Here is a 25,700-nt window from a genome sequence, read left to right as displayed (position 1 = left end):
CAAACAGTAAGATGCATTTAAGATTTATATTGTGATTCTACCTGGTCAAACATACAAAACTTTGGTCTGCAATACTTCTGCTTTGGGCTGTTACAAATTGGCATTTTTTTTTCTCTCCACCAACTTTGCTGACTGAAGCAGTGCGCATAAGAATTTTGGAAGTCAAATCTATTAAAAAAATATAGAAATGTAGTGGAGTATGGATGGTACTGTTGTACTACCAATTTGTTACTGAATTCACTCAATTTCAAAGTCTAAGTCAGCAATACAACTGAATGATATATCGATTGCTCAGGAATCAATCTCTTTTGGCCAAAAATGGAAAACTTGAAAGCACTTTTATACCACTTTGGCTAAACACAATTTCTGCAGGCAATATAAAGGAACTGAACTTCATTTAGAGTCTGACATCCCACTCCCCCAAGAATCAAGAGACTGCAGCCAATTATGAGATGAATTTAAAGTGCATGTGCTGATTTAGAGTGGCACAGCACATACATAATCATGGGTGTCGAAGCATGTGCAATGATATTCTGAGTTTTGTGCTCAGTGTGAGTGAAATACCAGCTGTACAAATGCCCTATATTGAAGCTCTTTCTGATTACCATAACAACACAAGCGTTTGCCATAAGATCCTAACAATAAGGTAAGGATATTACAGCAGATTTTGGGGTCAGCTTTGGTATTTTAGAGGAGGCTGTTGTCACCAATTTTAGAGTGTCTGATATCCCCCTCAATATCAATACTCAACAGTAATACAAGTGACTGATCTTTAACTAGTACTTAGTATTACTTCAAGTGCATGTACAGTTTGTATTGCATTTGGCTAATGACCTTCCATCAGAACTTGGAAAATTTAAGATTTAGTAAATTTTAAGCCAGCGAAAAGGGGCAGGGTGGGGAAAAGCAGAAAAGTCAGTGATGAGTTGGAAGGCAAGAGAGATTAAACAACAACAGCGTCCATGGTGCAAGGCCAAGGGGAACAAAAGGAGCAATAGAACAAGTGAAGAAACAAAAGCTGAGTCTAGAGGAAATAAAAACAAAATTGCTGGAAATGTTCAGCAGGTTAGGCAGCTTCTATGGAGAGAGAAACAGAGCTCACATTTCAGGTCCATTACCTTTCATCAGAACATATTCTGCTTCCGTATTTGTCTTTTTATTTAAATTTCCAGCATCTAAAGTATTTTGTTTTGTAAAGTATTTTGTGTTGACAGGAGGTGTGAAGCATCATGAATAGCTGCCGTCTAAATGCAAAAAAAAGGAAAAAGAGAGAAAAAACAAAACCAGCTGGTTGTCTTGTTCTCTCTTGGTCTCTCTTTTCTCACCCATTTTGCTTTTGGATGGCAATTGTTCATCATCTTGCCATTCACACCTTCTCTAGACACATCTTTTGTTTCTTTACTCATTTCATTTCTATTTTCTTTGGCCTTGCACCATGACCCCTCTTGTCATTTAACCTCTCCTGCCTTTCACCCTATCAAAGACCTTTGCTTTTGTTCTTTTTCCAAAACTCCCCTCCACCACTTCACTTGCATAAAACCTATTTCATTTCTATCTTTTCCCAGGGCATGAGATTCCACCACTCGTTATGAAAAGATATTTTTTCCTAGCTTATGTCCCCTCTTATTATTGTTTCACCAACCAGTGAAAAAAACCTACTGGTTATCTTATAATCCTGAAGACCTCTATCTGAAAGATCATTGGCCAGAAACATTAACTCTGTTTCTCTCTCTACAGATGCTGTCTGACCTGCTGAGGTATTTCTGGCATTTTCTCTTTTTATTTCACATTTCCAGCGTCTCCAGTATTTCGCTCTTGCCTTGTGTTTGGTTCTTAGCACACTGAGGAATATGAATAGCAAACTAGTATACCATGTTATTTTTTTCTTCAGTGCTGTTTAGATGTTTTATCAGTTGTGTGTCTCAGTTCTTTGTTCTGCATTCCAGTGAAAAATACAATATTCCTTTGAGAGACATTTAATGCCAGCTGTATTTCAGTATTTCCTGCTATTAGCAACACATGTTTTTTTAAGACTAAGTGGAAGTATTTTCACTTAAAAAAAAAAAATATATATATATATATACTGAATCAAAAACAGTCAAAACAAAAAATACTATAAATACACAGGAAGGCTATAGTATTTTCACTAAAAATAGTCAAAATCAGCTGAAAACACTGAGAGTGTTATTGCCTTTTTTGAATCACATCCAACATGAATACATTGCCCATTCTTTTGCATTGATTATTAGTACGGTGGGCGATAATTGCTATACAGTACATGCTAGATAATGGTGATTCATTGGAATGGCTGACAACTGCTGCACTGAATAGCATACAAAAACAGGAAGCAAACTGCAAATATGGCCATCAGCCACAGCCATTCCCTAAAATATTTTTGTCACTGAAACATATTCTTACAGCATATCATCTTAAAATGTATCTATCAATCTTGTAATTTTTGAATATAGCTCAGTAAAAATACACAGAGTTCAGCACAGCCCAAAATCAAGGCAAAATTCTATAAGGGAAATGTCCCAAAATATTAAACATTAATAACCAGTAGTAAAATTGTACCTTACAAATACTTGAAAATTAGACTTATATGACTGAGAAATTGTTTTTACCTACTTTGAAGGATTTATGAATGGGAGAATTAATATATGTAGATATTAGAATGCTATAGTGCATAATCAGGCCATTCAGCCTATCAATTTTTAAGGCATTTTTCTCTTTCAACCATGTAGTCTAAGCCCACTATTCTGCTTCCTCCCACACTGATATTACTTTTCAATCAACTATCTAATTCTCCTTTTAAAAAAATTATAGACTCTACTTCAATAGGGTTTGTGGTAGTGAATTCCACATTCTATTTTATAACATTTTATTTCAACAAGGCAGATATTGTGAACAAGACATTATGAACAGAAAAAAACAGCAAACATTTATCAGTTAGTGGTCCTGATGTAAGCACTTTAAAATCACGAGTTTTCACATTCATGTGACACTGATGTATATTTTCAACAGGCCATTTTATGGAAAGGTAAAGAGACAACATAGTTATGCATAATTGTACAGTAATTTACATGCTTCAGATTTAGACAAGTATGGATTGGGGCGGCATAGCTGGATAGGGTGTAGAAGCACTTTCCCATCTTTTCTAGAGGTGTTTTAGATTTGATCACTTTTTCTGAAATGCCTGGCGATCAATGGAGCAGTCTTCCTATTGCCATTGTCTCATTTTTTTCTCTGCAGGCGTATGATGTGAGGCTTGTTAGGAGGGACCAGTTGTAGGGAAGAGAGTCCAGAATGTTTGACACTTGCTCAGTTCCAAATAGAGACCTTGCAGCATATGTCCATGGTGGTCTCATCCACAAGTTTGTTGTGGAAGGTCTAAAGATTCGCATTGTGGATGGGGCACATTTCTGCTGCTAACAGTGAGAATTATGCTGGTCTGTTCATCTAAAGTGGTACTTGCACCTCTGGAAAACAGGGCATGAGATTCCACCACCCTTCGTGAAAAGGTATCTTTTCCTAGATTATGTTTCCTCTTATTGTTGTTTTAACAACCAGTGAAAACAACCTGTTGGTTATTTTATAATCCTGAACACCCCGAACAGGTCACCCCTTATCCTTCTGTAATGTGCTTCATGTAGCCAGGATTTTCCAGTCCTGCCAAAAGATTTGTTGACTTTGTGTAGGAAATTCTACAGCCTAACTTATCAATGTAATTTAAAAAAAGACATCCCCCTGCTCTGGAATCATTTATTACACTTCCATAGACTGCCAGTGCTGTCAGCCAAAACTCAACTGCCGTCTACCTTCTCTCTCTCTCTCTCTCTGTGGGGTAGCCATCAGCTTCTGCTTGGCACTAGCTAATGATGGTATGGCTAAGGTCAGAGGTTGCTTGAAATTGTATGTAAGCAATTACACACTCTATAGTACAGTGGTTTAGAACATTGCAAGCTTTAAATTATTTTTAAAAATAATTTTGGCATGTTCATTAAGATGATGGGAGTTCAGTACTGGGGCATGGAGAAAATTTTCATTTTGACATCCACAGTTCATTTTATCAACCAGTTCCCAACTTAAAGTTCCCTCCACTCAGTCCCAACAATGTATCTCAACCTTCAGCTCGAAAATGCTCCTTCTAATTCATCAGTGTGAATTTTACCTTTTCCTCCACCAGTCATCTTTGTGACATTTGAATGTTTCAGCACAAATGTACAGAATGACATTTGCCGCTCTGGATCTTGTCTCGCTGGATTCTGAGTTGAGACCAACCAAACTAATTTTGAATAGGAGCTTACAACCAGAGCAAAATGAGTTTTGTTCCAACTGTCAGGGCTGGAACTAAACCCAGTCCAAATATAAAATAACACACATGTTCACTCAGTTCCCAATATTACTTAATTAATTCAGACGGCTATATTGAGGAACCATGAGTTTTCAACCACACAGAAAAGTTAGTATTTTAGTGCAAATAATCAAAGATGTTTCCTTACCTAGTGACGATTCAGATGCAGATGAGGATCTATTAACGCTGAATGCCATGTCAGAGTCACTGTCATAATGGGAACCACTTGGAGAACCTGAAGGAGATACATCGACAGGGCTGGACTGAGACGTACCTGTGGAAGTTATATTAAACCATATTAACTCCAGTTCTAGTCAGTACAAACTTTTGTTGCAATGCTCAACATGCACAGGATCATTGGTATGATATAAATTCCAGTACCGATACACATTGTGTAAATGTTCATTTTCCTATATTGTGACATAATTTGAATTTTGACTTAAACAGAATTTTAGATAATGGAAGTAAGTAAATAGAAACCCACATTGAACCTAAACCAGATCAAACGATGTTTAGTGTTCATTGTTAACATAAGCCGAGGGTTGTGGCAGCTTCAAAACTAAACATATTATGGTCTATTTATCTCTCTGTATTGGTTATAATGTAAAGATAATTGGGGCCCATTTTGGCATCAATCCAAGGCTGAGTGCAGAACAGCCAGATGGAAACTATGTCTCTCTCTCCTCTGTCCTAACAATGTGCCTTGACATTCAGTTCAGGGAAGTACCCCCAATGCATCAGTTAACATCTATTCTGTACCAGCTGACATCATATTTTGTACTCATCATTAAACAAAATTGAGGTTTGTGACAGCACCAAAAGGAAAACTATGGCTGGGATTTTCCAGCCCCGTCGCGGGTGAGGGGGCCTCCCAGCCAGAAGTCCATTGTTTTGGGGCGGGACCGGAGGATCGCGGTGGCAGGTGGGTGTGGAAAATCCCGCCCTATGTCTGGCTTTATTCGTATTGTTTGTCCCAAATATATTAGCATCCAACATTTAATGGACTATATCAACAATTTTAGGGACTTTAATTACACAAGCTGACTTAAATATTTTCAACACAGTTTCACAGTGTCTGACAACATTGGAGGCACCATCATTAAAACTAAGGTCCTGACTTTCTGTCTCCCCATGGGACGATATAGACTCTAATCATAAAAAATATTTGCATAAAATATTCATGGCACAACATGAATGAAATATGGAATCTTTTTAATCTGCCATTAGTATCAAAGCCACAATTTTATGGTTGCACTCTCATCTTTGAGTCAGAAGGCTATGAGTTCAATTCACAATTCAATGACTTGAGCACAAAATCTAGGCTGCCACTCCAATGCAACACTGGGGAGCGCTGCAATGTTGGAGGTAACATCTTTTGGCTGAGATGTTAAACAAAGGACCCTTCTGCTCTCTCAGTGGATCAAAAAGATCCTATGGCGCTATTCTGAAGAAGAGTAGGGGAAATCTCCCTGGTGTCCTGGCTAGTATTTATCCTTCAACTAACAACCTAATGACATGCATAACACATTGTAACTTAGATCTCGAATTAACTTTAAAATAATTTTGTTAAATACTGAAAAGGTGCATTCCAAAGTCATGAAATTTATATTTTGAGTACAAACTTTTTATGTCTTGTAGAAACAAGACTCAAATCTTAAATGGCATTGATCATTATTAAAGTGAAAATTAGCAAAGATCATGTGCTCTTGTATATAAATCATTTAACTTATTGAGCATTCACCACCTAAACATCTTTGGTGATTTGCACTGTTCCTGAGAAGATCTAATTTTTTCAGCATCAACTGACCATACCATAATGGACACAAAAAAGGGTGTTTTCTCTAAGATAATTTACAGTAAAAGTTGTTAAGTTCTCAAGTCATCTAAAGCCTGACAAAGGCAGGAAAAATGTTTATTTCTCTCCTGGGATTGTTCAAAATCCTAACCTAGCTTTCTCTGTAGGTTGGAAGAGCAGGCAGGTAAATAAAACAGTCAATGCACAACCCAACGGAGGGCTGATAAAGAGACTTCAAGGTGACCTAAATGATGTTTTCAAGAATATGAAGGGGAAATTGATATAGCCAGACTGTTCACCATGGTCAACAGTTCAAAATTTGGAAATTGGCCATCAAAAGAGGAGGAAGGTATTCTATGCAAAAGACAATATTTATGAAATAGGTTATCAAGAAAGGCCATTGAAGGAAAAAGTATAAGGTACATCACTAGGTAACTGTATACCTTTCTGGGGGAAAAAAACATACTGGCATAATTTGGTTGTATTGAATTCAATCATGATCTTTTTGGATTTAATGACTTTTTCCTGTTCTTGGAAACTCTGGAGGTAAAACAGAGAGGTTAAGTGGTAATTTGGGAGAAAATTAGCAAAGATCATGAAGGGCAATAAAAAGACTTTAAATAGAAATATTAGTAATAAGAGAATAATCAAGGTAGGAGAAGACCCAACAAGAGTTAAAGGAAGGAAGCTTGTTGCAAAGTATGAGATAACAGCAGATACACTAAATAAGTAGTCTGCTTCAGTGAAGATTATTATTTAAAGAGTTGGTACTAATAAGCTATTAAAGCTTATGCAGCTGTACCGAAGTCTAGCACACAATGGAATTACTGAACAGGGATCTCTGAAAGGTGAGTCATGCTTGATCAACCACGTAGAACTCTTGAGAGGAAAAACAGAAGACACATAAAAGGAATGGATGCAATCAATGGAGAGTTTAGAAAAAAAAATCTGATTTCGTATTACATAAGAAATTTATGGAAAAGCAATGGCACATGAAATGAAGGGGAATGCGGCCAAAAAGATAGAAAGATGGTCGAATGGCAGAAAACAAGCAAAGGTTTTCAAACTGAACATAAAAACAAAAATAGGAGCAGGAATAGATAACTTAGTCCTTCGAGCCTGCTGTACCATTCAGTAAGATCATGAATTGCTTTTTTATTTCAACTCCACCTTGCCTCACAATTTTCATATCCCTTTATTCCCTTAGGGTCCAAAAATCTGTTGATCTTAGTCTTGAATATTCTCAATGACTAAGCATTCACGGGTCCCTAGGGTAGAGAATTCAAAAGACTCAGAAGCCTTTAAATGAAGAAATTTTCTCCTTGTCTCAGTCCTAAATGGCCAACCCCTTACTCTGAGACGATGGGCTGAATTTTAGTCCCCAAACACTGAGCAAATGTGTATCAGGAGGACCAAATGGGAGACATGTGGGGCTGCAATTTCATGCTGACCCTCCGATTCGCACCTCCCAGCGTGGGAAACATGCAGATCGTGACCCAACATGTACTTAAAGTGACATCGGGTTCATTATACCAAATACAGTTTTCCCTTATATTGCTAGTTTCATCAAAGCTGGTGACTTTCTGAAGGCTGTGGGAACTTTGCCAGGTAAATCAGTTCTTGAACCTTGGGGAAAGTCTACTGTGGAGTTAGGAACCTTTTGACAGGAAAAGCTTAAAAGCTCTTGCCAACTGCAACTGTCAATTAGATGCTGTTTGAAAAGTACATTATTATTGAAGTGATTGGTCATAGGGCTCTATCCTTAAAAGGCAAGAGACCATTTAATTGACTGGTACTATATAAGAGTTCAAATGTATTAGAGTACCTTCTCCAGTAGATAAAGCCCCCTTCGGCATTCTATAGTATGGAAAATCAGGTAAGAATGTATGTAGTGGATCTTGTGGTTTGATTTTCACATTGATTTAATGTCCTGGCACCTGCTGAGCCTTTGAAACACTCTTCCAGTACCCACTAGATACAGAATCATTGAGCCATATAATAACCATAGAACCAAAGAAAAGTTACAACACAGGAGGCCATTCGGCCCATCTTGACCATGCCAACCCGAGGACACCCAGGTGCCCTTTCTAATCTCACCTTCCTGAACCCGACCCATAGCCCTGCAGCTTGCAGCGCTTAAGGTGCAGATCCAGGTACTTTTTAAAAGAGGTCAGAGTTTCTGCCTCTACCACCAACTTGGGCAGCGAATTCCAGACACCCACTATCCTCTGTGTAAAAAAGTTCTTCCTCATGTCCCCCCTACACCTTCTGCCACTTATCTTGAATCTATGTCCCCTGGTTCTAGAATTCTCCACAAAAAGAAACAATTTTATCCTGTCCACTCTATCTATTCCCCTCATAATTTTGTATGCCTCAATCAAGTCACCTCTCAGCTTTCTTTGTTCTAAGGAAAATAACCCCAACCTATCCAATCTCTCCTCATAGCTACACTTTTCTAACCCTGGCAACATTCTTGTAAACCTCCTCTGCACTCTCTCCACAGCTATTACATCCTTCCTGTAATGTGGTGACCAGAATTGCACACAATACTCCAGTTGTGGCCTCACCAGTGTTTTATACAATTCTAACATTATATCCTTACTTATATATTCTATACCTCTGCCAATGAAGGAGAGCATTCCATATGCCTTCTTTACAACCTTATCTATTTGAACTGCTGCCTTCAGGGACCTGTGCACTTGTACGCCAAGATCTCTCACTTCATCTACACCTCTTAGTATATTCCCATTTATTGTGTAATCCCTGTAACTGTTTGACCTCCCTAAATGTATGGCCTCACACTTCTTTATGTTAAAATCTATCTGCTACTTTACCACCCACTCCACCAACCCATCTATATTGTTTTGGATGCGGATGAATAACACTGGCAAGTCCTTCAAAATTCCCTTTAAAATAATTTCCATTCTTACAATCTCATAAAACTGTCAATCAAACACAGGCAATCAACATACCATTGGAAAAAAAATCTATAATCCACTTAACATCACCTAATCCTATCCAAATAAATTACCAGGCATTGAAAAACCACATTAAAGAAAGATAAATCTATGACAAGCTCATAAAACTGTCAATGAAAAAAGCTAGAAGTCCCCTTTGCAGCTGTGTAAACAACATCCTGCAGGGCTGAATTCATTAGTGAGCCTTGGAGTGCAAGCGTTCATAATGAGGGCATTTGTGGACCCCTGTGGGCCACGCAGAACACGAGTGCTTTCCTGAGCCAAAGTGCCCCACTCAGTCCTGTATTAGCTCTCTCTTGTAGTGCCTGTAATGGCCTCCAACCTTCCTCCCCAGTATTAATTTTATGCAATTGGCTATTCCCTTGGGCCCCCAATTCCTTCACGCTCAAATTTGATTTTCAGTCTCATTTGCCGGTCCTGACATTACTCCCAATGGTTTTGGCTGGAAGGCCAACCTGCTTTATTCACTTAAGAACCAGGAGTTAAAATAGCCTGGGCCTCATGCTGAGCTCCCCACAGGGATTCCCTCTCACCCCACATCCCTGTCTGCCATGAGGTGGCCACCATTAAAATTGGTCCCACAAAGTTAAGAAGGTTAAGGGGTGACAATAGTATTTGCCTATGAAAGGTTATGTTCAAGATAAATGTGATAAGTAGTTTCCTCTGATAGAAAACATGGTAGCAAGAGGATACAAATGTAAGATAATGAAAAAGGAATCGAAGGGGAGGTTGGAAAAAAAATCTCTAGACAGAGTACAATTATAATGTGGCATTCTAAACCACAAACTTTTGAACCATTAATCATCAATTATTTTACAATGGAATAAATTAGCTGCTTGGAATACAGGCCGACTAAAGGATATGGGGAATGGGGTGAAGCTAAGCAGTTCACGTGCTGAAAAGAACCAGCAATGACTTAAAAAGCCAAATAGCCTGTTCCTTTACTGCAACATTCAATGATTAAACTCATGATTCAGTGATCCTAGAAGTTCAGCTCTGTGTTCATTACACTGCCCCATGCAGTCAAACTTGCTAAATTCTGCTGGTTAATTGCCCCAGTGATTTGATGGTGGAAGTCACAGCCATTACAATAACTGAACACATTTGAATATACAAACAAAATACAAGAATATTTAAATATCCTTGATGTAGTTATGCTGTCACAAGAAAATACGTTCTTGTTTATTGAAATTTCTATATGGGATCCAGTAAGAGCTCATTACAGAGCCTTTAAGTTCTACATGAGGGTTAGCATTCTACAGGATTCATACCAACACCGCTCAGAGAAAATTTTATGTTTTCAAATAAATTTTGAGGAGGATGATACTTTGGATTGTATCTCCACTTCTGTCTTGATGGTAATGATCCGTTACAGTAATTGCCTTGCAGGGCCTCACCCATTCAATTCATGTCTTTGTGTGTGTGTGTGTGTGTGTGTGTCTTTGTCTGAGTGTGTGTGATCGATTAATCAATGAGCTGAACATCATAATTTCCTTGCCCAGCAACCACATAGGAGTACTTCCAAAGAAAAGGATCACTGAGCAGCTAATAGCAGAAATCCTTGATATGTGGGATGAATAAGCAAGTACACATGTACTTACCCAGTATCCTTAGCTGATTGACCACTCCATGTAAGCTGAAGAACACCCACAGTGACTGAGTGGTGTCCACATAGACCAGCATCCCTATGTTTATTCCATTAACACGATGATGAAGCTCACCATTTGGCAGAATGGTGAAACTGAAAATATCACCACTGTTGGGCACTGAAAAACCTCTGTACACTACCCAATATTCCTTACGATCAAGCAGGAAGTCTGGATCCGCTGGGAGCTCATTTGTTCGCAGAGTGCTGGGGTCACATGATGTCACACCAAAGAGCAGAGCACCATAATATGGCAACCCTAAATGCCCCACCTCCACATACAGGGTCTCCCCAGTATGCAAAGGCCGATCAGAGAACACCAGGGTCCTAGTACTCTCCTGCCAGTTTGTGCATGCTCCCATTCTGTCCTGAGAAAGAGTGACATCGGGCCCACGTATATGGTGAAAGTGAAGGTCAGTGTCGAGAAAAGATGGCAGGCCTCGTGAACGAAGCCGTCTGTTGGTACAACAAGGTAAATTATGATTGTCTGCTGCAAGGTTTTGAACATCACCTAGATTTAGGTTTGTGATTTTTGCCACCACAACACTGTTCTCCAGTTCATTATTATTGAAGTTGGCATTGTCATGACTTGTTTGAGGAAGGCAACTGTTCAGTCGTGCTGTGTTGAGCCGGGCTGAAGTTATGGTTTCTGCAAACATGCTCTCTGCAATAGAAACAGAGGGAAATCATTACTGCTATTACATCTTTGATCAGAAAACATTTCTTTCCATAGATATTGTGATATCAAAGACATGTGCAATACTCAGAAATATTAAAAAAGGTGAATTTGACCACACCCCACTAACTCTAATCAGAACTATCAATTAAAACATACATATTTTAACTGTGTGGATCTGTTCCTCTACATTTTGTTTTGCTTGATTATTTTCCTGTTTCCCCTCACCTTGAATTTAGATACATGCTCGTCAATAACTGGTACCATAGCTCAGAATCTAATCACTGCATGGAAAAGGCTCTTTATGCGTTTTTCCTGTTTTGATGGTATTTTTCCAAATAGAAATTTCTCCTCCCTGTTTTAAAACTAGTGAGTAGGACTTGGAACAGCTGGGAGCCTGTACAAATTTGCAGAACAACAATTAGACACAGAATGTTGCTGCCTTCTGCGTACCTGCTTGCTCTCACACAGTTATATTATTTGCTTATGAAGGTGAACAATGAAATGGAAAATCAAGGAGTTTATGTTATACATGATTAGGAAACCAAATATACTATGGAGCTCCTTCAACTGATCCTCCCAATTCATAATATCGAAAAGCAAGCCCCACCAGCCCCTTCACCAGAATGACATTTTCAATTCCTACTTGTCATTACTACTCAGCTCTTACAGCAATGGTTAGTGTGGAAGCTCAGTGTACTTTATGGGCAGAATTCTTCAGTCGGCGAGTGGGGGTGGATCCCACTTGCTGACACGTAACATGATGCACGGTGATGTCGGGTGGGTGTCCCGACGTCACCATGCGTCATTTAGATTTTCAGTTTGGTGGGCGTGCAGCTGAGTCAGCTGCGTGCCCGCTGAGCTGTCAAAGGCCTATTAAGGCCATTTAAATTGTAATTAATTCAATTAGCTGAGCTGCCCATCCAACCTTAAGGTTGGCAGGCAGGCAAAGAGCCCAGGTGGCCTTCACATTTTTCGTGAAACCTCATCCACGGGCGGGATGAGGTTTCATGAAGCATTTTAAAAGTCAATAAAAATTTTAAAAATAATCCTTTCACGTCTCCCAGCTCATGTGACAGTTCACATGAGGGGACATGTTTTAAAAGTTTTTATTTCCCTTTATTTAAACTTACACATGTCAAGTCGATCTCTCTGAGGCACCTCTGTATGCATGTGCGAAAGAGCACAAGGAACGACTCAGGGAATCCCCCCACCTGACCCACACAGGGACCGCTCAGCACTTCAGGGCGAGCATCATGCCAATTAAGGCCTGCCCACATAAAATGGCGGCGTGTCTCTGATCGGGGGTGTCAACTGCGTTCGCGCCCGCCCCTGCCCAACCCCCCTAACGGGAGAAAATTCAGCCGTGTGTGCACTGGATAAAAGCTCATTTGTTAGAAGACCTTTAATAACTGACACAGAGAAGAATCTATTAATTAACCTAGTCTAAAATCAAAGACAAAGGTTAAAATCTGTGTTCAACACACTATGCCAGAACTAGATCTTCGAGACTGAGAAGAGAAGGGGACAGATATGAAGGAGTACAGACTGGGTTCAAAAATAAAGCAGTAGCATATATGACATGGGCGGTCATTTGCATTGTTTAGGTTGGAGGGGGAAGGAGAAAGTTGCATGATTTCTGTGTCCTGGATCTTGTTGGACAGTCCTTGGCCAAATCCCCGAAAATCAGCCAACAAAAAAGATGTGTGTTTTTACATTTGGGAAGTTTACTACAAGTGACACTAAACAAGCCATTAATTTGAATGGAAACTCGGCCCTACAATCATTCCAATGATTTTATAAGGTCCTTGCACTAAGCTTTATTCTCACACCCTTGGTTATTAAGGCTTTTCTTTGATTAGTGCTGCAGCCCATGTTACTGAGTTACCATCACTAATAGTCAATTGTTCTGAAAAGGCTTCTTAAGAACAATAATTGAACTACAAGTTTTTATGAGGACATAGTTATTAGTTTTACCATGACCATAATTTCAGCTGTCTGTGAAAGCTGATCTGACAGGCGTGGGCGGTTGTAAGATTATGGCACTTTTTAGAGTGCTTTTCACAGCTGTACTGAGTAAGAAATCCAAGCTTTGTTGCAGCAACCATACAGAATATATTACAACATGCTTGGTAGAATTGGAATTTGCAGCATCAGTTGAGCTTCCTGTATCAAGTTATCTGCCCAAATTGAGCTGAATTGATGAGTACGCCAACAACTTGCTTCATAGGCAGGCTTTTAGTCATTTAGCATACATGGGCCATCACTATTGTTCATATATTGAATGACTTAGACTAAAATGTCATATGAAGCATTTCTAGCAGGGACTAAATCCATATGGATTAATCTCAATTCCTCATCTATTTCTGCTAACTAGAAGCATCGGCGGCTAAATTCGATAGCTCCTGAAAACGGGCGAAGGAATCACCATGCACAAACCTGCGTATGTTTAATGTGATGCAGGCAGCATGCCAACTTTGTACTGCCTGCTGATGAACACAATTGCAGTGAGCAGACAGCTGCTGGCCTCAGCAGAGCCCCAAAATGCTGAGAGGCTAGCATGAGTTAAAGCTAGCCTGCACTACTTAAAAGCTTGAACCTCATAGAGGGGAGCCGCACTGGGGATGGACCAGGTGCTGGAAGCCATTCTACAATTGATTCTGACCTGACACAACATGGGACAGAACAGGCTCCAAGGTTTTCAGACTGGAAGCCTTGGTGAAGGTGGTGAAAAGGTACATAGAGGTCCTGTATCTACAGGGGGAATAGGGTGACCTTCCAGCCACACAACCAAAAGTCAGTAAAGAGTGGATTGCCACATAGGTCAATGTTATGTAGGTCAAAGTCCAGCCCCGAGGATCTGGAAGTAGAGACACAAGAAGTTTGATGACCTCACACAAGTATTCAAGGTCAGAGAATGTATCTTCAAATGTCATGTAGTATCAACTGCACCATGAGACTCAGCCTCTGCTCAATTCACCACACCCCCATCAATCACCTCCCAACGATCTCTATCAATCAGTATTCATATGTTCTAATGCAGCCTCACATAATTAGCACTGTTGCCAACCTCACACCCACAGTTTGAACATGTTGCTAGCTATTCAACCTCGACAGCCATATCACCCAAATGGATTGCACAAAACTCATTGGCACACTTCTCTCTTTCCTGCAGGGCATGGGTCCACACAACTGAAGGCAGTAGGAGCTAACTGGAGGGAGGCAGGCATGCCTGCATAAACTGATGCCCATGGGGGAGAAGGTGCTAGCCATTAACTGAGGCACCCATCGCTAAGACCATGACCCGCAGAGATGCTTTAGCCATACAGGTTGACTCTGTCCTCATATCCAACTCTTCTGCTCACATTCTGCCTCTCTGTCATTCTACACACGCTTATGATTTGTAAGCTGCAGATGGTGTGAGCATCCAACTACTGCACTACCCCACCCTTACCCTTGTGCTTTTCTCTTTTCAGATGCCCAAGAAATGCAACCTGGTGTGGCAGTGCAGGACAAAGTGACAAGAGAGAGTGATGATGCAGATGCACCAACACTTGATTTCATGCTCACAGCCAAAAACTCAGTTATTGATATTGGCTGTAATTTAGAGAATAGTATAGGAGGTGGGATCTGCATGTGGTGAGTCAGTGGACATGAGTCGCCTGCAATCAGAGCAAGAGGCAAGACTAGCAGAGGTGCCAGATCCCTGGAGGGCAAGGTCACACAGAGGGTCTGCTGCACAGGATTCAGATGAGCTCTTTGATAGTACAGCCTACAGAAGAATACTGATGGATATGCACAGAAAGGCCCTTCCAGCATGAAAGTGGTGGCCAACTACATTCGCACACCTGTGGACTTAAACATGATGCAGTGTCTAATGGCCAGCGTCTCAGCTAGCATTGCAACAGAAGCAGCTTCCAACAGAAGCTCAAACTAAATTCAAGCCAGGTCAGCTTGCTGCGTTGCAAGCTCAAGCTATTGCCATCACGGCTGCAGGTTCAAGTGTGTATAAGGACTTGCATGGTTTCACAGCTGTCCCGCAATATGTCCTCCAACAAATTATTAGGATTGCTGAAACACCAGTCCAAGAGGGAGGCAGTGGCTCTTTGGAGCATGAACCTGCTGTCCTCTCTCAGGGAGGAAGACAACATTCATCCTCCAATGCCTGCCAACTGTCAGTGCCCCTGCTGCTAATTGTCAGGCAGCCAATCCAGACTTCTGCCCCTGCTGAGATCGTGCACCCAAAGTGAGACCTTCTAGGCTGAGAGCTACTTGGAATTGTCCTCCAAGGATGTCTGCAGTCTCCTCCACTGAAAGTCAGCAGTATTCTATCAGTCACACTGCAAACACTGGGTAACTGCATGGAGCATTGGGACACCGAATGCTCAGAAGTGACTAGTTGACATTTGTAAGAAATGTGCAATGGTTTGGTTTATAAATTTGGCTTGGAATGGTTAATTTGTGCTGACTTTATTTTTGCATTGTGGCCAAGCAAACACAATGATGGTCAATAATAGATGGAAGGGAAAGCGTGAGACTGTTGGTGAATGGGGAGCTGGGGTACAGTTACTGGTGCCACACACACACATGAATTTTCCACAGACAGCCTGGGCAGAAAGGATTGTCTAGGTTGCCTCCTCCCTCCTTCTTCCCTCTCCTCCTCTTTATGCTTCTTCTCTTGAGTATTTCGCCATGTAACTGGTAGCAAGGGCTGCCCTCATGATGGTGAGGCTGTATTGCATGCAGCAGATTGTGATGAAGCTTGACACCCCCTCTGCCAAGTATGGCAAGGTTTCTCCAATGTGCTCCAGGCAACAGAAATAATGTTTCAGCAAGCAAATGGTCTGCTCTGTCACATTTTGTGTGGCAGCATGGCTTTCATTGTATACAAACTACATGTGTGGTTTGTCACCCAGTAACCACCCTTTGGTTTGCTGTGGTGGCCCAAATGCAGCTGGTACAGTGGGCTGCTGAAGAATGAAGGCACCATAACCACTGCCAGGATACCAGGCAACGACCTGCATGGCTCTTTGCCTATGATCACATGCCTGCTGGATTGAGGGATTGGAATCCCAGTAGCTTGTCGTATAGGACAGAGTTGACGTGGAGCTCCTGCAAAGCGCCGTCTCTGTGTAATCAATCAGATCCTGCATCATGGGAAATGTAAGAAAATAAGAAGTAAGAGTAGGAGTAGGCTCTACTGCCCCTCGATCCTGTTCCACCATTCAACAAGGGCATCAATCTTCAGCCTCAATTCCACTTTCCTGCTCACTCCTATTCCTTGATTCCCCGAGGAACCAAAAATCTGTCTACCTCAGCCATAAATATATTCAACAACTAAATATCCACAGCACTCTGGGATAGAGAATTACAAAGATTCACAACCTTCTGAATGAAGAAATTTCTCCTTATCTCAGTCCTACATGAGCATTCCTTAATCCCAAGGCTGGTTCTAGATTCTCCTGCTAAGGGAAACAACCTCTCAGCATCTACACTGTCAATCGTTCTCAGAATCTTACATCTTTCAATGAGATCACCTCTCACTTTTCTGAGTGCCGTAGCATATAGGCCCATTCTACTCAATCTCTTCGCATAGATCAACCCTCTCATCCCAGGAATCAATCTAGTGAAATTTCATTGCATCCTCTCTAAAGGAAGTGTGCCTATCCTTCCTTAGATATGAAAACCAAAATTGTCCAGAGTACTCCAGGTGTGATCTTAACAGAGGCCTGTATAATTGCAGAAAAACTTCCTTACTCTTGTACTCAAACCCTCTTTCAATAAAGCTCAGTGTATGATCCTGTACCTGCATGTTAGTTTTTTGTGTTTCATTTACAAGGACACCCAAATCCCTCTCGACAGCAATATTTAATAGATTCTCACACTTTAAAAAGAATTGCTTTTCCATTTCTACCAAAGTAAATAACCTCACATTTTCCCACATTATACTCCATCTGCTACCTTCTTGCCCACTCAGTTAACCTGGCTTTATCCTTCGTAAACTACTCATGTCCTCCTCACAGCTTACTTTCTCACCTAGCTTTATTTCATCAGCAAACCTGGATACATTACACTTGGTTCCTTCATCTAAATCATTGATATAAATTGTAAATAGCTGAGGCACCAGCACTTATCCTTCCAGCACCACATTATTCACAATCTGCTGATCTGAAAATGACTAATATATTCTTTTGGTTTCTTGTTCTTTAGGGAAGGAAATCTGTCATCCTTTTTTGGTCTGACCTACATGTGACTCCAGACCTACAGCAATATAGTTGACACTTAACTGCTCTCTGAAATGGCTGAGCAGGCCACTCAGTTCAAAGGCACTTAGTGATGGGCAACAAATACTGGCCTTGGCAATAACACCCAATTGCCATGAAAGAATAAAAAAAAAATCCTCTGTCCATGGTAATATTTTAACCTCAATAGCATGAGTCCTTATTTTATGCAACAGCCTTATTGGCCTTTTACAAATTTAAATATACCACATCCGCTGGTTCCTGGTATGCTGCTACTTACATCCTCAAAAAAGTACTAGTAGATTTGTCAAACATGATTTCCTTTTGATAAACCTATACTGAATCTGTCTAACTATATTATGATTTTTTAAGTGTACTGTTACCCCTTACTAATAGATTCCAGCATTTTACTGAATACTGATTCCGGGCCACCTGGCCTGTAGTTCCCCATTTTCTCTCCCTATTTTCTTGAATAGTGTAGCTACATTTACTACCTTCCAATTCACTGGGATCATTCCAGAATCCATGGGATATTGGAAGCTCACAAACTGCAATCCAGCAAAGCCACATGCTTACTCTGCCTGCTTCTCTCTGGACATGCAGTTAACTCAGTGTCTTCTCTTACACAATTATGAATGGCAAACTGCAAAATGTTGCAAATATCTCCAGCTCCAGCCTGGCAGGAGTCAAATGCATAAAAGTTAATTGTCAGCGTCACAACCACTGAGGTCCTTTCCCTGCTCTGAGGTTTCAGTGTGGCTGTTGCAGGTGGTGGATTTCAGTTAGGACACCTTTACTGAAACATGAACAAATTTTTATTTGCTGAGATTCAGGTTGGGGAAGGGCTCCCTTAACATCCTGGGAGGATATGGCCTCCCGAATAGAGCCCTGCTCCACCTCACTTTCCAGCACCTTGTCCTGCTTTGCGTGCCTTTTGCCCATTCTCCAAGTTATGTCGTATTCCACGTGGGAATGCCTACTAGTGCACCCATATATATGAACATATATACAAACGAACAAATGGATTAGGAGCAGGAGTAGGCCATTTGACCCTTTGAGCATACTCTACCATTTAATAAAATCATGGTGATCTGATTGTGGCCTCTACTTTCCTGCCCACCCCCGTAGACCCTTTGATTCCCTTGTCAGTCAAGAATCTATCTAACTCAGCTTCAAAAATGTTCAATGACACAGCCTCTACTGCTCTCTGGGAAAGAGAATTCCATAGACTAATGACACGTTGAGAGAAAAACATTCTCCTCATCTCCATCTTAAATAGGAGACCCCTTATTTTTAAACTGTATCTCCTTGTTCTAGTCTCCCCTGTAAAGGGAAACATCCTTCCCGCATCCAACTGACAAGTGCCCTCACAATCTTGTATTGTTCAATAAGGTTGTCTCTCATTCTCTAAACTCCAGTGGATATAGGTCCAACCTTTCCAACCTTTCCTCATAAGACAACCCCCTTCCATCCTAGGAATCAGTCAAGTGAACTTCCTCTGCACTGCTTCTAATGCAATTATATCCTTTCTAAAATAAGGAGACCAAAACTGCACACTGTCCTCCAGATGTGGTCGCTCTGTAGAATTGTATCAAAACTTCCTTAATTTTATATTCCATTCCCCTTGCAATAAACAACAACATTCCATTTGCCTACCTAATCACTTGCCCATTGTTTATGTGGTTTTGTTTTAAAATGGATAGTCACTGATGTATTCAGCTACGAGTGGAAAGCCCCTTCCATTAAAAAATTAAAAAGTCACAAATACAACAATTAATGGTCAACTTAATTTGTCCCTCAGGAGAGGACATGCTGATGTCCGGACATGCAAATACATTGGGAATGATGTGCTATTTTGATTCCAGATGTTTCCTCCACAACATGAAGTGGGAAAAGGGAGGAACTTTTTCCTGTATTTTCCTCAACTGCAAATCAGTTTTCTTTCCTCTTATTTTGAACAGTGCAAAATATGTATTAGCCATATGGATTTGTTGAGTTTTTTTTTGCATTGAATAAAACAACCTTCCCCTCTAACCTTTATTGTGGCAGACCATGTTTTATTTAAGAATCAAATTGCATTATGTTAACAGATAATCTTTGTGACACACGCATTGCCATGCTAGACACAGTTAGAGGCAGGGCCATCTACAGCATTATCAAACTGCCATCAACCACTGCATTTTAAAATGATCTGAGAAGATTCATTAATTCATTTAAACACAGGTCTTCTGACATTTCAACAGAGGCAGGATCGTTTCAACTGTAGATCCTGTTTCTCACATGGCAACGAATAGTGAATAGAATGGAATGTGAGCAGCATTGAGTGGTTCTTGTGGGATACAAGACAGTCTGCAGTTTCTGAATCTAATCACTGATCAGGCCTGAATGAGTGCTTTTGGGGAGTTTACCAGGTTAAGGATACTATGATTAAAGCACAAAGATTACAGGCTGTACTAGCCAATTAACCATCTATCTGGCCCTCGTGCATTTTCCTACATTTAGTTATGTATTCCTACATTTAGTTATGTAACTACTCATCCAGAATATCCTTCAATTAAACTAGGGATTCCAACCACAAATCAGTGATCTACATGTGTTTCTACTCTGTATTTGCCAGTGATTTGCTTATATATAGAGACATTATCTGTATTCACTTTGTTATCCCATAGAGGTTATTTAGTTCTTAATTTATGTAACAGAGAGGATTTACCTTCTGGTCTAATATCCTGTGGCAAATGAGGGTAGTAGTTACATGAAATTAGAACCATATCTAAACTGTACACTTGAAAATAGGAACAATTTAAAATGAAACAGACTCTTCTTGAAACGTTGTTACAAGAGTGGTGTTTCATGAAGTGACCTTAGAGGATGTTCCAATATCCAAAATGACCCCTAGTTTCTAGGCATATCATTCTTATGGTTACTACTCTTGGTATTTAAATACTGAAATCATTTCATCTATAGTTTGCAACATGTACATAGGTTTAAAAGGGGTTCTGCACTGAGCTGTAAAGTGTCTGGTATGGGGCTGGCAGTTCGGTGAGTAGGTGCCCATTTAGATGCTTATGTTCTCTAAAATTGCAACTGCAGGTGAGAAGGTGAAATCAAGCAAGTTTTTAGGGTGAAGAAAAACTAGCCACTGCAGTTAAGCTTTTCTAATACATAACTTTTCACATCTTTCATAAAATGTCGCAAAAATAATTACCATTTGTTGCTAGCTAACAAAGGATATTTTCAGACAGCAATTATAAAAGTGATGTCAGTTGCTGTGATTATCTGATTACACTTGACATACGTTTTACGCTTGGCAATAAATACTTTGGCAATTTATTTGAATGTGAAATCAATATTTTGAGAAATGCTTAGTTCTTTTGATATATTCCTTCACTATAAATTGAATTCAGCTTGAGTTTAGCACAAAGAGTGCCTTCAGCAATAGCCCCAGCTGCTGTTTTTTTTTAGCAGGCCCCACCCCTTCCATCATTGTACCTCACACATTATCCATTAAGCAAATTTTCTGGGTGAAAACTGATAAATTTAGAATATCCATGAAAAGGAGAGTGATTTCTGATTGAAAGCATGCAGATTTGAGCAGCAGCATTCTAGTTGTGGCAGTAGAATTCTGAATGACAACTTACTCCACAGAAATGTCATTAGCTGGCATACAAATTGGGACTATGCTGTTAAGTGACCTTCAATTATCAATCTAAACAAGATCACTTAAATATAAGGGCACAGTGACCAGAAGGCAATGTTGGTTGACAATCTGCCCTTTGAATCTGGTCCACCTCAGCTTTGAAGAGGCAGAGACACATGGGCAAAATTTTTAGCTCGGCAGGCAGGTGCGCACCCAATCTGCTTGAGCGTAAAATGATATTTCGGTCAGCGGGCGCACGCCAGAGTTGGCAGCGCACCCGCCAACAATTAAAAGGCCTGTTAAGCCCATTACAAGGTTAGTAACTTAAATTTTTCACTGCCTGTCCAAGCTTACGGTTGGCGGGTAGGCAAAAACGCCAAACGGCCTTTGCACTTTTTATGAAACCTCATCCACGGGCAGCATGAGGTTTCCTAAAGCAAATAAAAATAAAATAGAAGTTTAAAATTTAATTAATAACATGTCCCTGCTCATGTGACAGAGGGGACATATTTTATTACATCTTTCAATTTTTTTTTTGAAAATTCTTCATCTCCCTGAGACAGCTCTGTGCCTCAGGGACATTTGCAAGTGAGCACTCGTGTGCATGCACAAAATTCATATTCGCCCTGCACGCCCTCCTCCCCTCACCCACAGAGGCAGCGCTGAGCATTGAGCGCTGCCGCTCGCATTTTATACTGGGCGGGCCTTAACTGGCCCGCCAGCGTGAAATCGTCTTCCGGCCTTGATTGCGGGCGGCAGTCGGCTTCCCAATCACCCCCGCCCACCCGGCTGAGCCCACCCGACAAGGGTTAAATTCTGCCCATGGACACATGCCAAATATTAGGATTTCATCCATTTGCCAATTTAACGGTTCACAAGAAGAGTCAGCTTTTTCACCGGGGTTAAAGATACCAGCATCAACAATTTAGACTTCTTGGAGAGTGGGACTGAGGCATGGATACTTCAATATGTCGCTCCAATGACACAGCCAAAAAGAAGCAACCTGGAACAACAGTGACAACAAAGACCTGTTCTGGAGCTGTCCAGTCCTGGAAAACCAGGTAAAAGACACAATTTCCAGAGTATCTTGGCTCCAGAGTACCCATCACAAGAACATCTGATTGTGCCTTCAACTCCACCTCTCTCACTTGCCAGCCATAACCCTTTACTCTCTTATCAATCAAGAATCTATCTAACACAGCCTTGAATATATTCATTGACCAGCCTCCATTCTCTCTGGGGAAGAGAATTCCACAGACTAACGACCCTCTGCAAGAAAAAAATTCTCCTCATCTGAGTCTTAGATGGGAGACCTCTAAATTTTAAACTGTGTCTCCTAGTTTCCACTCTTCTACAAGTGAAAGCATCCTCTCAGCATCCACCCTGTCAAGTTTCCCCCAGGATCTTATATGTTTCAATATCACTTCTCATTCTTATAAACTCTAATGGATATAACCGCAACCTGCTCAGCTTTTCCTCATAAGCTAACCCTTTCATTCCAGGAATCAGGTGAGGGAACCTTCTGTGAACAGTTTCCACTACTCCCAAACAGTCAGAGAGAAATAGAAGAGCGGATATGTAGGCAAATTTCAGAGAAGTGTAAAAATAATAGGACAGTAATAATGGGGGATTTCAACTTCCCCAACATTAACTGGGTTAGTCATAGTGTGATAGGTTTAGAGGGAGCGGAATTCTTAAAATGCATCCAGGAGAGCTTTTTAAGCCAGTATGGAGAAGGTCCTACAAGAGAGGGGGCAGTCCTGGACTTAATTTTAGGGAATGAAGTTGGGCAAGTGGTAGAGGTATCAGTGGGGGCGCATTTTGCAGATAGGGATCATAACTCCGTTAGATTCAAGGTTGTTATGCAAAAGGACAAGGATGGGCCAGAAATCAGAGTTCTAAATTGGGGGAAGGCTGATTTTAATAAGATCAGATATGATTTGGCCAGAATGAACTGGGAGCAGCCACTGTGTCACAGCAGTGGGACTCATTCAAGAAGGAAATAGGGAGAGTACAAGGCCAACATATTCCAGTAAAGATAAAGGATGGGACCAACAAATCCAGGGAACCCTAGATGTCAAGGGATAAACAGGATTGGATAAAGAGAAAAAGGGAGGCTTATGGCAGATACTGAGGGCTCAAAACATCAGAAGCCCTAGAGGAGTATAGAATGTGTAGGGGGGAACGTAAAAAGGAAATTAGGAGAGCAAAATAGGGGCATGAAAAGAGATTGGCAGGTAAAATAAAGGAAAATCCGAAGTTATTTTACAAGTACGTTAAGAGTGAGAGGATAACTAGGGAAAGAGTAGCGCCCATTAAGGACTGTAATGGTAATTTGTGTGTGGAGCCGGAAGACGTAGGTAGGGTTCTAAATGAATAAATTGTGTCAGCATTCACAAGTGAGAGGGACGACGTGGGTATGGAAATCCGGCAGAAGGACTGTGATATAATTGAAGAAATTAGCATAGAAAGGGAGGAGGTTCTAAGTGGTCTGGCAGGCTTAAAATTGATAAATCTCCAGGCCCAGATGAAATGTATCCCAGGCTGTTGAGCGACGCAAGGGAGGAGATAGCAGGGGCGTTGGCAATAATTTTCAATACCTCTCTGGCCGCAGGAGAGGTACCAGAGGACTGGAGGGCAGCCAATGTGGTACTGTTATTCAAGAAGGGAGGAAGGGATAAACCAAGGAACCACAGGCCAGTCAGTCTAACCTCAGTGGTGGGGAAACTATTGGAAGCAATTCTGAGGGACAGAATTAATCTACACTTGGAGAGGCAGGGATTAATTAAGGACAGTCAGTATGGTTTTGTTAAGGGGACATCATGTCTGACCAATTTGATTGAATTTTTCGAAGAGGTGACCGGGTGTGTGGATAAGGGCAATGCATTTGACGTAGTCTACTTGGACTTCAGCAAGGCTTTTGATAAGGTCCCGCATGGGAGACTGACAATGAAGGTAAGAGCCCATGGGATCCAAGGCAATTTGGCAAATTGGATCCAGAATTGGCTGAGTGGCAGGAAGCAGAAGGTGATGGTCGAGGGTTGTTTTTGTGGCTAGATGCCTGTGTCCACTGGGGTTCCACAGGAATTGGTGTTGGGTTCCTTGCTGTTTGTGGTATATGTAAATGATTTAGATTTGAATGTAGGAGGGTTGATCAATAAGTTAACGGATGACACGAAAATTGGTGGAGTAGTAAATAGTGAGGAGGATTGCCTTAGATTACAGGAGAATATAGATGGGCTGGTCAGATGGGCTGATCGGTGGCAAATGGAATTTAATCTGGATAAGTGTGAGGTGATGCACTTGGATAGGACATACAAATCACGGGAATACACGACGAATGGTAGGACCCTGGAAAGTACCAAGGATCAGAGGGACCTTGGTGTACATGTCCACTGGTCCCTTAAAATAGCGGGACAGGTAGATAATGTGGCTAAGAAAGCATATGGGATACTTGCCTTTATTAGCTGAGGCATAGAATATAACAGCGCGGGGGGGGGGGGGGGGGGGGGGGGGGCGGGGGTATGCTGGAACTGTATAAAACGCTGGTTAGGCCACAGCTAGAGTATTGCGGGCAGTTCAGGATTCCGCATTATAGGAAGGATGTGATTGCACGAGAGAGAGTGCAGAGGAGATTTACCAGGATGTTGGCTGGGCTGGAGAGTTTTAGTTGTGAGGAGAGATTGGATAGACTGGGGTTATTTTCCCTGGAGCAGAGGAGGAGGGAAATGATTGAGGTGTATAAAATTACGAGGGGCATAGATAGGGTAGACAGGAAGGAACTTTTCCCCTTGGTTGCATAGATTTAAGGTAAGGGGCAGAAGGTTTAGAGGGTATGTGAGGAAGAATTTTTTCACCCAGAGGGTGGTGGGAATCTGGAACTCACTGCCTGAAAGGGTGGTAGAAGCAGATACCCTCAAAACATTTAAGAAGTATTTGGTTGTGCACTTGCGATGCCATGGCATACAAGGCTATGGGCCTAGTGGTGGAAAGTGGGATTAGGATAGTTAGGCACTTGTTTGACCGATGCAGACTCAGTGGACCAAAGGGCGTTTTTCTGTGCTGTAGACCTCAATGACTCTATGCAATTATATCCTTTCTTAAGTAAGGAGACCAAAACTGTACATAGTACTCCAGATGTGGTCTCACCAATGCCCCGTACAAGTGTAGCAACACTTATCTACTTTAATACTCACTTCCCTTTGCAAATAAATCACAACATTCCATTTGCCTACCTAATCACTTGTTGTACTTGCATGCTAACTATTTGTGATTCATGTACCAGGACACCAGATCCCTCTGCACCTCAGAGTTCCGCAGACTCTCTCAATTTAAATAATAACTGTTTTTCTGTTCTTCCTGCCAAAGTGGAC

The 25,700-nt window shown here is 41.1% G+C and overlaps 1 protein-coding gene across 3 annotated transcripts in view; it reads right to left on the bottom strand.

Annotated features, from left to right (window-relative positions):
* Positions 1-25,700, bottom strand: part of neurl1b (neuralized E3 ubiquitin protein ligase 1B) — a 73,565-nt gene that overhangs the window by 9,394 nt on the left and 38,471 nt on the right. For 2 of the 3 annotated variants that reach the window (XM_041193779.1, XM_041193780.1), the window contains exons 3-4: positions 10,729-11,436; positions 4,503-4,628 (exon numbers count right to left, since the gene is read on the bottom strand). In XM_041193779.1, the coding sequence (XP_041049713.1) occupies positions 4,503-4,628; positions 10,729-11,436 (834 nt within the window). The remainder of the gene's footprint in view (positions 1-4,502; positions 4,629-10,728; positions 11,437-25,700) is intronic. The other variant, XM_041193781.1, reaches the window with a different exon arrangement.

This window comes from Carcharodon carcharias, chromosome 8 (assembly GCF_017639515.1).
Source record: "Carcharodon carcharias isolate sCarCar2 chromosome 8, sCarCar2.pri, whole genome shotgun sequence".
Taxonomy (NCBI): Eukaryota; Metazoa; Chordata; class Chondrichthyes; order Lamniformes; family Lamnidae; genus Carcharodon; species Carcharodon carcharias.
The sequence above is the reverse complement of the archived record's forward strand: the minus strand, read 5'-3'. Positions and strand labels throughout refer to the sequence as shown.